Source organism: Panthera uncia (assembly GCF_023721935.1).
Source record: "Panthera uncia isolate 11264 chromosome E2 unlocalized genomic scaffold, Puncia_PCG_1.0 HiC_scaffold_19, whole genome shotgun sequence".
Lineage (NCBI taxonomy): Eukaryota > Metazoa > Chordata > Mammalia > Carnivora > Felidae > Panthera > Panthera uncia.
This window is the reverse complement of record NW_026057588.1, coordinates 5,221,023-5,232,731: the sequence shown is the minus strand read 5'-3', so window position 1 is coordinate 5,232,731 and position 11,709 is coordinate 5,221,023. Positions and strand designations below refer to the sequence as shown.

General features: G+C 49.0%; 1 protein-coding gene across 5 annotated transcripts in view; it reads right to left on the bottom strand.

The window, feature by feature from the left end:
• The window catches only part of NLRP12 (NLR family pyrin domain containing 12), a 42,465-nt gene extending 31,104 nt beyond the window's left edge, over nt 1-11,361 (bottom strand). For all 5 annotated transcript variants that reach the window (XM_049621353.1, XM_049621355.1, XM_049621354.1 and 2 more), the window contains exons 1-2: nt 11,251-11,361; nt 4,134-4,525 (exon numbers count right to left, since the gene is read on the bottom strand). In XM_049621353.1, coding sequence (XP_049477310.1) covers nt 4,134-4,525; nt 11,251-11,327 — 469 coding nt within the window. In that variant the 5' untranslated portion in view covers nt 11,328-11,361. The remainder of the gene's footprint in view (nt 1-4,133; nt 4,526-11,250) is intronic.
• Nucleotides 11,362-11,709: the final 348 nt, after the last annotated feature.

The window sequence follows — 11,709 nt, the reverse complement described above, 5'->3', positions numbered from 1 at the left end:
CCATCCATCCACCCATCCATCCACCAATCCACCCATCCATCCACCCACCTATCCACCCATCCATCCACCCCTCCATCCCTCTACCCATCCCTCCATTCATCCACCCATCCATCCACCAATCCACCCATCCATCCACCAATCCACCCATCCATCTACCCATCCACCCATCCATCTACCCATCCACCCATCCATCCATCCATCCATCCACCCACCCATCCATCTATCCATTCATCCACTCATCCATCCATCTCCATCCATCCATCTACACATCCATCCACCCATCCACCCACCCATGTTTCCATCTCCATCCATCCATCCACACATCCACCTATCCATCCACCCACCACCCATCCATCCATCCATCCATCCATCTCCATCCATCCAGCGACCCATCTATCCATCCATCCAATGCATACACTCATCCCTCCCTCCACCCTTCCCTCCCTCCCTCCATCCATCCATCCACCCACCTATCCACCCATCCATCCACCCACCTATCCACCCATCCATCCACCCCTCCATCCCTCTACCCATCCCTCCATTCATCCACCCATCCATCCATCCATCCATCCATCCACCCATACACCCATCCCATCCATCCATCCACCCCTCCATCCATCCACCCACCCATCCACCCATCCCTCCATCCACCCACCCATCCATCCATCCATCCATCCATCCTTCCACCCATCCCTCCCTCCATCCATCCACCCACCCATCCATCCATCCATCCATCCTTCTACCCATCCCTCCCTCCATCCACCCACCCACCCATCCATCCACCCACCCATTCTCCCATTCCATCCATCCACCCACCCACCTACCCCATCCATCCATTCATCCAGCCACCCAAAAAATATACCTATTTTGGGCACCAGTGTTATCCATGCATTTTCCTAGCATTGGATACACAGCAATAAACAAGACACAAGGTCTCTACCCCGTGGACCTTACTCTCTATGGTGTGGAGAGTTGAGCACATAAAAAACAAACTTTTCAGGAGAGCCTGGGTCGCTCAGTCAGTTGAGCATCTGTTAATTTTGGCTCAGGTTGTGATCCCAGGATCCTGGGATTGAGCCGTGCATCGGGCTCTGTGCTGAGTGTGGAGCCTGCTTAAGATTCTTCTCTCCCTCTCTCTTTCTCTCTTTCAAAAGAAAAAAAAAGTAAACACTTCACAAAACTTCAGATAATGATGGAAATTGTCTTTACAATGAAATAAGAGTACATGACAGAGTAATTAAGAGTAGTATTTTAGTTTGGGTGGACAAGAATGGCTTTTCTGTGGGTGTATTGTAAGATCAAATATTCCAAGTGCTTCCTGGACATCTTTGATCTCACAGGACCCCGGAGTGTAAGCCTCAGTGTGAGTTCCCGTGCTCTGGCCAGGTGTGTCCCCACCTAGTGACACAGCCTGCCCCCTTGGCTAGTGTTCCTACTAGAATTGGACCAGCTGCCTCATCCCCACCTCCTAGACCGACTGCACCTCACTGGTCCTCATTCTCCCGAGTTCCAGTTCTCTGCTGGCCCGTGAAATTATCCAGACAAGCCAACATTGTCCTCTTCCAACAATCCCAAAGCCCCCACACTCCTCTGTCTACAAAGGCTGCCTCCTACAGCCCCTTGAGGTTCACTACCTTCCTGAAATCAACCCAGTGAGACTCCCATGGTGCATGGGGTCTCCTCTTCTGAGCTGTGAGTGTATGCGACAAATGTTAGTCTCATCCGTCCTGTGTTTGGTGTCTGTGTTCAGCCATCTGAAACCACTTAGGGTGGGATATGTCTCCTTCACCAGTGGGGTGAATAGGGGGTGATCAGAACAGAGGATAAGGTACTTAATCTGAGATCTGAATGGCAAAGGGCCAGATATGTGAGCAGGGCCATTCTAAGCAGAAAAAAAACAAAACAAAACAAAACAAAAACAAAACAACCTAAGGCAGCAAGTGTAAAGGTCCTGGGGAAGAACACAATGACACAACAGCAATGAGCTTTGGGGTAAGTGCTGGGTGGGTTTGGAAAGACTGGCTCAGCGGGCCTTGTAGGAACACCTTGAGCAATTTGGATTACAATCTACTCACAACAGGAGGCTACTGGAGGCTCGAAAGCAAGGGAGGGGGTGATTTAATCCATGGTTGTAAAGATTATTGTGCCTGCTGAGTGGGGAAAGCCTGTACAGAGAGGTGAGGGGTGAGGGTCAAGCATAGCAGGTGGCAGTCAGCCACGTGCAAGGTGGGTCACCCGCTGGGCGCTGGGCAGCAGAAGTGGGGGGAAATGCTTAGAGCTGTAAGTGCTGGGATTTGACAAGGCCTGGATGTGTGAGGTTTGGGGAAACAAGGACTCCGATATGATGCCCCAGTAAAACCAATCAAAAGTGATAGGAATCAGACTTCGCACTTACTCGGATGGCTACTTTAAAGAAGCAAAACAGGGGCGCCTGGGTGGCTCAGTCGGTTAAGCGTCTGACTCTTGGTTTCGGCCCAGGTCATGATCTCACGGTTCATGGGTTTGAGCCCCACATCGGGTTCTGGGCTGACAGTGTGGAGCCTGCCTGGGTTTCTGTCTCTGTGCGCCCCTCCCCAATTTGCATGTACTCACTTTCTCTCTCTCTCTCTCTCTCTCTCTCTCAAAATAAACAAGTGAACATCAAAAAAACAAAACAAAAAAGCTAGAAACAAAGGAGGCACCGGGCTGGCTCAGTCCGTAGAGTATGCGACTCCTGATCTCAGGGTGATGAACTTGAGCCCAACATTGGGCATCTCTAGGGATTACTTTAATTTTTTTTAATGTTTATTTATTTTTGGGGCACCTGGGTGGCTCAGTCGGTTAAGCGTCCGACTTCGGCTCAGGTCATGATCTCGCGGTCCGCGAGTTCGAGTCCCGCGTCAGGCTCTGGGCTGATGGCTCAGAGCCTGGAGCCCGCTTCCGTTTCTGTGTCTCCCTCTCTCTCTGCCCCTCCCCCGTTCATGCTGTGTCTCTCTCTGTCTCAAAAATAAATAAACATTAAAAAAATTTATATATAATGTTTATTTATTTTTGACAGAGAGAGAAACAGAGCATGAGTGGGGGAGGGGCAGAGAGAGAGGGAGACACAGAATCCAAAGCAGGCTCCAGGCTCTGAGCTGTCAGCACAGAGCCCGACATGGGGCTTGAACTCACAGACTGTGAGATCATGACCTGAGCCGAAGTCGGATGCTCAACCAATTGAGCCACCCAGGTGCCCCTCTAGGGATTACTTTAAAGAAAAAAAGAGGGGCGCCTGGATGGCTCAGTTGGTTAAGTGACTGACTTCAGCTCAGGTCATGATCTCGTGGTACATGGATTTGAGCCCCATGTTGGGCTCTGTGCTGACAGCTCAGAGCCTGGAGCCTGCTTCAGATTCTGTGTCTCCCTCTCTCTCTGCCCTTCCTCCACTCATGCTCTCTCCCTCTCTCTTTCTGTCTTTTTTTTTTTTAATTTTTTTTAACGTTTATTTATTTTTGAGAGAGAGCATGAACAGGGGAGGGTCAGAGAGAGGGAGACACAGAATCCGAAACAGGCTCCAGGCTCTGAGCTGTCAGCACAGAGCCCGATGTGGGGCTCGAACTCACAGGGCATGAGATCATGACCTGAGCCAAAGTCGGACGCTCAACCGACTATGCCACCCAGGTGCCCCTCTCTTTTTGTCTTAAAAATGAATAAACATTAATTAAAAAAAAAAAAAGCATTGTATGTTTTATCTTGGCAGCTCTTATCTGGAGGCAACTGGTGGTTGTCTGAGCCTCAGTTTTCCCACCTCTATGATAGGTGTAATAATAATCATATCTATCACACAACATTTACAACACAGCACGTATCATTACGCAACGTGCATGCCATGTTATAGGAGGAAATCAGAAGCGTCTGATCAGCAGCCCAACTATCTCTTAGGACAGAAGACACGCCCCTCAAGGACGAGGGGTGGGACAGGGCAGAGGAAAGAACTCAACAAAGAGGGTACTGCCTCCAGGGCTCTACGGATAAGTAGGAATTTTCCCGGCAAAGACCTTGGAGCCTGGGCATTGTGCACCCAACACAGCCCCAGCAAGGCCAAGGGCAGAGGCGATAAGCCAAGGAAGGGAGCTGTCGGGGTGCGGCTTGACCGCCCAGCGCCTCCTTACCCCTCACCGGGTCCTCTCTCTGTCCTCTCTCCCACAGGTCCCGCCGGTTGATGCGCTGGAAGAGGCCCAGCGCCAGTGGCCAGGCCTCGGCCGGCCCGCAGTGAGCCACCAGCAGCTGTGCAGTGTCCAGGGGCCCCGCTGGCTCCAGCTTCCCCCAGGGGATCCTGACCCCCTCAGCCTCTGGCATCGCGCCCAGGTACAGCTTGAACTTCTTCAGCTCCACGGCCTCCAGCTCTTCCAGGTAGGCCGAGAGGCGACAGAGGCTGTCGCTAAGCGGGGCTCGGGGCATGGGGGCGTCGTGAACCCCAAGGGACAGCAGCCGGAGCCTGGAGTGTGTCCACACGAGGTGTGCGACTCCAACATGCCCACCGTCTGATCCGCCGCAGGCGAGACTGGAGGAGTGAGAGAGGACAGTCCTTGTGATGAAATAGAGCTTCCTCACCCTGCAGGTGACGCCTGGGCCCCACGCACTGGCGGGTGTTCCCTTCTAAGAAGAGGAAGCTGGGCAGATTAGGAAATCCCAGGAGTTGTCCACCACGAGAAAGAATTTCACTTCTGCTCCCTCTTCCTGGCTCTCCACACTCCTTCCTACCTCTCCCTGCCTGTGGGCCTTTGCAGTATCCTCAAGCTAGTCACTGCCCTCCTTGTGGTTAGACCCCCCCCATTCTGCTGGTATCAGGCTTGGACAGGCCACCTGCATGAGCAGATGGTCCGTGAGCAAGCGTGAGTGTGAAACGTCAACCCGTGTGGGCAAACCTCTCTTCTAGGTGGAAATGTTACAAACCTGACCGCAGGGGTCTGCTATTTTCTCTTTTCTCAGCCACAAGACTGCCATATCCCAGAGGGGGGCTGTGTGGTAAGTAGGCAGAGCAATGGTCCCCCAAAGGTGTCTGTGTCCCAATCCCCGGAGCCTGTGATGTGCTACCTTACAGAGCAAAAAAGACTTTGCAGATGCGATTAAATGCCAGGCTCATGAGATGGGGACATTACCCTGGATGGTTCAGATGGGCTCAGGAAAGTCACAAGGAGGACCAGGGTCAGAGGGTAAGGGCGATGGGAGCAGAAGGAGGAGTGATGTGATGATGGCTGGAAAAGGAGACGAAACGCATTCTCATCCAGAGCCTCCGACAGAACAGCCTGCTGACACCCCGATTTTAGCCCTGTTTCAAACTTCTGACCTCCCAAACTGTAAAATAGTCCACATGTAGAGTGGACATGTGATTTGTTATAGCAGCACAAGGGACTGATACAGACTCTTTTTTCTGCCTTGGGCGAGGAATGAAAAGGATACAGATGAAGCCACAGCTAACAGGCTCCCGGGGACCATGTATGTGAACAATGTTGCTATGGGTCCTGTGTATGTGGACAATGTTGCTATAGGGACTGTGCATGTGAACAACGTTGCCATAAGTCAGGAAGGTGGAGGGCTCATTGGTTACTGCCAGTACCTTAGCCCAGACTGACTGGCAGAGGGACATAATTACTTTAGGAGACAGTCAAAGCAGCATTGTTTCAGTTAGGATGCCGTGGGCTGGAACTAGGATTCCCAATTCCAATGCCTTAAACAAGGAGGAGAAACAAACCACAGCTGCAAGAAATAATATGGATAAAGCCTGTGGGCATAATGTTAAGGAAGGGAAGCCAGATATTAAAAAGTGTGTTCTAGGGGCACGTGGGTGGCTCAATCCGTTAAGCATCCAACTTTGGCTCAGATCATGACTTCATGGTTTGCGAGTTCGAGCCCCACGTCAGGCTCTGTGCTGACAGCTCGGAGCCTGGAGCTGCTTCAGATTCTGTGTCTCCCTCTCTCTCTGCCCCTCCCCTGCTCGTGCTCTGTCTCTCTCTGTTTCTGAAAACTGAATAAACCTTAAAAAAAAAAAAAGATATCGGTTACCCTGGGAATGGGGTTCAACTGAGCCCCAAATAGGGTTTTGTTGTTGTTGTTGTTTGAATATTGTATTTATTTTTGAGAGAGAGCACGAATGAGGAAGGGGCAGAGAGAGAGGAGACAGAGGATCCTACATGGCTCTGCTGACAGCTGAGAGTCTGATGTTGGGCTTGAACCCATAAACCGTGTGATCATGACTTAATTGACTAGCTGCCCCATAGTCCAAACTATTTTGATCACCGTTTTCTTCCCAGCAGCTAGAACAGCACCTGGAATACAGTAAATGCCCCTCTTATATTTGATGAGCCGTATAATGAATGAATCACACATGCATATAGCATTTTATGTGACCCAAGATGGAGACATTATCTAAGGGAGGGCACAGTTTGGAGAAAATAGATAAATAAATATATTTTGTTAAACTACCTGGAATGGAAAGTAAGACTTTAATCTTTTTAATGTTAATTTATTTTTGAGAGAGAAAGACACAGAATGCGAGTGGGGCAGGGGCAGAGAGAGAGGGAGACACAGAATCCGAAGCAGCTCCAGGCTCTGAGTTGTCAACGCGGGGCCCGACGCGGGGCTCGAGTTCACGGACCGTGAGATCATGACCTGAGCCGAAGTCACCAGGGTGCCCCCCTTGCCTCACTTTCATATGGAAATGGTGAAGTGCTTGATGAAGGGTGGGGAATTTCATGGAATGTTGTGCAGGAATTTTTAAATTATTATTACTGGTCTGGATTTATCAGGAGGATAAGACAGTTGACATGAGGCAGGAGACAGGGAATCAGGAACGTTATTCCGCCAGGACTCAGAAAGATGAGCGGCCCCCACAGGGAGCAGAGAGTCCGTAAGTGTTTCTGTGCAAGCCAGCGACCACCTGACTTGCACGCTGGGGAGAGTTCTTGCGGACTTTCCAGGGTCGGTGGTGCCACATGGAGATCCCACAGGGGCCCCTCTCCCGGGCCCCGCACCTCTCCACCGCACCGGCAGAGTGACCCTGGGAGAGTCACCTTACCTTGACTCCAAACCTCTGAAGGCCCAGCAAAGGATGGAGAAATAGGTCGCAGGACAAGTCCTTACATAACTTTTGTAAAATGGGAATCTCAGAGGTGAGGTATTGGGCTCTGACCCTCAAACATGACCTACTTCCATCTTCCTACTTTCACTAAGTACTGCGGCCGCCAGAAGTCTCCCTGATAGACGAGCAAATTCTCTGCCTCTGTGGGACTTCCTGTCTAATGGAGACAAAATAAAGGAACACAAACAAATACACAAGCGTGTGGATTTCAGAGTGTGAAAGATGCTACGAAGGGGACAAAATGCAGACTGGAGAGTTCAGGAAGCCTTCTGCAGGACATGGTGTGCGAAGTGAGTCTTGAAGGGTGGGCAGGGTTCAGCAGGGGAGGGAACCACAGCTGGGCAGGTTGCGGGGGGGGGGGGACGCGGGGGGGCCGGGGGGGTCTGGCAGGTAGAGGGAGAGCAGGACAACATCAGGAGATGAAGTAGGTGAGAGTACCAAGACAGGTCAGAAACACCTTGAGTGATGCTTGGACTCAATCCCGAGGGCAATAGGGAGCCATGGAGCATTTTTTTTTTTTTTGAGGTAAAAATACACACTGCATAACATTTACCACTTTACCTATTTTAAAACGTACAGTTCAGGGGCACCTGGGTGGCTCAGTTGGTTCAGCGTCCGACTTTGGCTCAGGTCATGATCTCTTGAATCATGAGTTCGAGCCTCGTGTCGGGCTCTGTGCTGACAGCTCAGAGCCTGGAGCCTGCTTCAGATTCTGTGTCTCCCTCTCTCTCTGCCCCTCCCCTGCTCATGCTCTGTCTCTCTCTCTTTCTCAAAAATAAATAATAACCTAAAAAAAAATTCTTTTAGGGGCACTTAGGTGCCTCAGTCAGTTAAGCATCTGACTTCCACTCAGGTCATGATCTCACGGTTCATGGGTTCAAGCCCCACATCAGGCTCTGTGCTGACAGCTCGAAGACTGGAGCCTGCTTCAGATTCTGTGTCTCCCTCTCTCTCTCCGCCTCCCCTGCTTGCACTCTGTCTGACTGTCTCTCTCTCAAAAATAAATAAAAACATTAAAAACAATTTAATAAAAAAATAAACTAAAAAAAATGAAACCATATAATATGTGACCTTCTATGTCAGGCTTATTTCACTTAGTAAAATGTTTGAAGGTTCACCCGTCACAGGGGCTTGAACTCATAAACTATGAGATCATGACCTGAGCCAAAGTCAGATGCTTAACCAACTGAGCCACCCAGGCACCCCTAACCTGGGTTCTTTACGAGTTACATATGAGCTTCCCTGAATGACTCACTCTCTGACCTCCTTCCCCACCACTGTCGCAGGAGGAAAAAGATTTCTAAGAATGCAGAGGGGAGGGCGGAGGAAAGCTGAGTCTATAACTACTTCGTACATCTCCTTTCAAATAAGTCCTTTCTTGGGGCGCCTGGGTGGCGCAGTCGGTTGGGCGTCCGACTTCAACCAGGTCACTATCTCGCGGTCTGTGAGTTCGAGCCCCGCGTCAGGCTCTGGGCTGATGGCTCGGAGCCTGGAGCCTGTTTCCGATTCTGTGTCTCCCTCTCTCTCTGCCCCTCCCCCGTTCATGCTCTGTCTCTCTCTGTCCCAAAAATAAATAAAAAACGTTGAAAAAAAATTTTTAATAAAAAAAAAAATAAGTCCTTTCTTCTCATGGGAAGGAAGACAATTGGCAATATCTGGGGACTTGGGTAGCTCAGCACTATTTTTACAAACACAGGAATGAATCCATCCCAGCCTCTGAGTCCAAGGGCCTCAGGGTCTAAAGACAAGGAAAGACGATTTTTTATGACGGTCAGTTTAGGAAACACTGAAAACGTTTCCTCAGACTTTTTTTTCCCCCACCAAGAAAATGTGATTGCTCTGATTACAAAAATGTCATGTCTTTAATATACAAGATTCTAGTGTGTTAATAAGTGGAAAGAAACAGGGGCACCTGGGTGGCTCAGTCAGCTAAGCATCCAACTGCGGCTCAGGTAATGTTCTCACGGTTTGTGGGTTCGAGCCCTGCGTCGGGCTCTGTGCTGACAGCTCGGAGCCTGGAGCCTGCTTCGGATTCTGTGTCTCCCTCTCTTCTGACCCTCCCCTGCTCGTGCTCTGTCTTTCTCTGTCTCAAAAATAAATAAACATTAAAAAAAATTAAAAAAAAATTCCTCTCTCTCTCTCTTCCTCTGTCCCTCCCCCATTTGCATGCTCTCTCTCTCTGAAAATAATAAATAAATAAATAAATAAATACTAAAAAAAAAGAGATGTTCTTAATGTTTGAATAAATGAATTATGTAAATAGATGAGGAAGTGAATGAATGAATGAGTTTGTTCCAACCATGGAGTGCATTACTGTTATCTCACTGAATCTGCACCACCCTTAAGCAGGGACTGTCGTACCCATAGTACGTAGGAGACAATAAATCCATGGAGGTAACTTGATCAATGTCACATGACCAATAGAGTAAAAGGCAGAATCAAGTCTAAACTCAATCAAAGCTGGGGTGATAGTCCCCACCTTGGTTCTCAGCTGGAGGTGAACATTGTGATCTCCCGGAGAACTTTTAAAAATTATATATAAGATATATGCGTATGTGTGTGTGTGTGTGTATATATATATATGCACACACACAAAGTTTTCAAATATACATAATGTGAATATTTCATATCTATATACGAAATTGTAATTACATACAAATCATAACTTATAACTATGTGAACATAATATGTATATTAAATTGTCCCCTTTTGGGGCACCTGTGTGGCTCAGTGGGTTAAGTGTCTGACTTTGTCTCAGGTCATGATTTCACAGCTCCTGAGTTTGAGCCCCACTTCAGGTTCTGTGCTGACAGCTCAGAGCCTGGAGCCTGCTTTGGATTCTGTGTGTCCCTCTCCCTCTCTCTCAAAAAAAAAAAAAAAAAATATTATTCTGTATTTTATTTATTTTTAGTTTGTTTATTTATTTATTTGTTTATTTTAATTTAAATCCAAGTTAGTTAACATATAGTTAATAATGATTTCAGGAATAGAATTGAGTAATTCGTCATTTACATATAATACCCAGTGCTCATCCCAACAAATGCCCTCCTTAATACCCATCACACATCTAGCCCATCCCCCCCCACCCACCTCCCTCCATCAACCCTTAGTTTGTTTTCTGTATTTAAGAGTCTCCAGGGGGCACCTGGGTGGCTCAGTCAGTTAAGCATCCAACTTCAGTTCAGGTCATGATCTCACGGTTCCTGAGTTCGAGCCCCACATCCAGCTCTGTGCTGACCCCTCAGAGTCTGGAGCCTGCTTGGGATTCTGTGTCTCCCTCTCTTTCTGCCTCTCCCCACCTCTCTTTCAAAAATAAATAAATGTTAAAAAAAAGAGAGAGACTCTTATGGTTTGTCTCCCTCTCTGTTTTTATACTTTTGCTTCCCTTCCCTTATGTTCATCTGTTTTGTTTCTTAAATCTCACTTATGAGTGAAGTCATATGATGTTTCTCTTCCTCTGCTGACTAATTTCGCTTAGCATAATAGCTTCCAGTTCCATCCACGTAGTTGCAAATGGCAAGATTTCATTCTTTTTGATTGCCGAGTAATACTCCATTGTATATATATACCACATCTTCTTTATCCATTCATCCATCAATGGACATTTGGGCTCTTTCCATACTTTGGCTATTGTTGATAGTGCTGCTGTAAACATTGGGGTGCATGTGTCCCTTCGAAACAGCACACCTGTATCCCTTGGTTAAATACCTAGTAGTGCCATTGCTGGGCCATAGGGTAGTTCTATTTATATATATATATATATTTTAATGTTTATTAATTTTTGAGAGAGAGACAGAAATGGATTTGCTTTTGCAAGAGATGTGACAAAGTGCTGAGTCCTTAGGTAGCACTGGATGAGACCAGGAGCTGCCCCGGGGTGGGGGGTGTCACAGCAGAGGTTTACATTTACCCTTGTCAGAGAGAGAGAGGACGTCGAGTGCCACGGCTGCTGTCGGCACCCCCAGCATCACCAGCTCACAGACAACTGGCCATAAGACGCAAATCACCCTTCCAGCCTCCAGATGGGGAAACCGGGGCCCGGAGGAGCGTGCACCTCCATTGCAGAGCTAGACAGTGAGGGACATGCGTTCCAAACTCAGACCTGTCTGGCTCCAAGTTCCAGCTTTTACACCCTTACTGACACTTACCCACCAGGCGACTCCTCCAATTTGGGGGATACTGACGCCCAGAGAAGTGAAGTCCCCTGCAGACCATCATTTAGCATCCCCGAAGCTGTCAACTTCAGCTGGTCACCGCCCCCACTGCCCAGTCACAGCTTCGTGGGGGGCCAAGCACAGGGGTTGTGAAACTTCCTGCAGAGCTGTGTCCTCACTGTCTCTGACCGCAGACCCTGGCAGGAAGCGCCCAGCCCAGCCGGCCCCTCCACCACGGGGCTGGGGACAGTCACCTTGAGCCTCGCCCTCCAGGACCCCACCGTTCCTGCCCTGACCGACCAGGAAAAGAGGGCCACTTGCTCATGACACGGAAACTTCATAGCACGAGGCGCCTAAAGAAATCTGCTATGCTCCCAACATCTCAAACCAGGTCATGTCTTGCCATTACGAGCTCCCTTAGAACGCCAGACATGTCCTCCACGGAACTTAGCA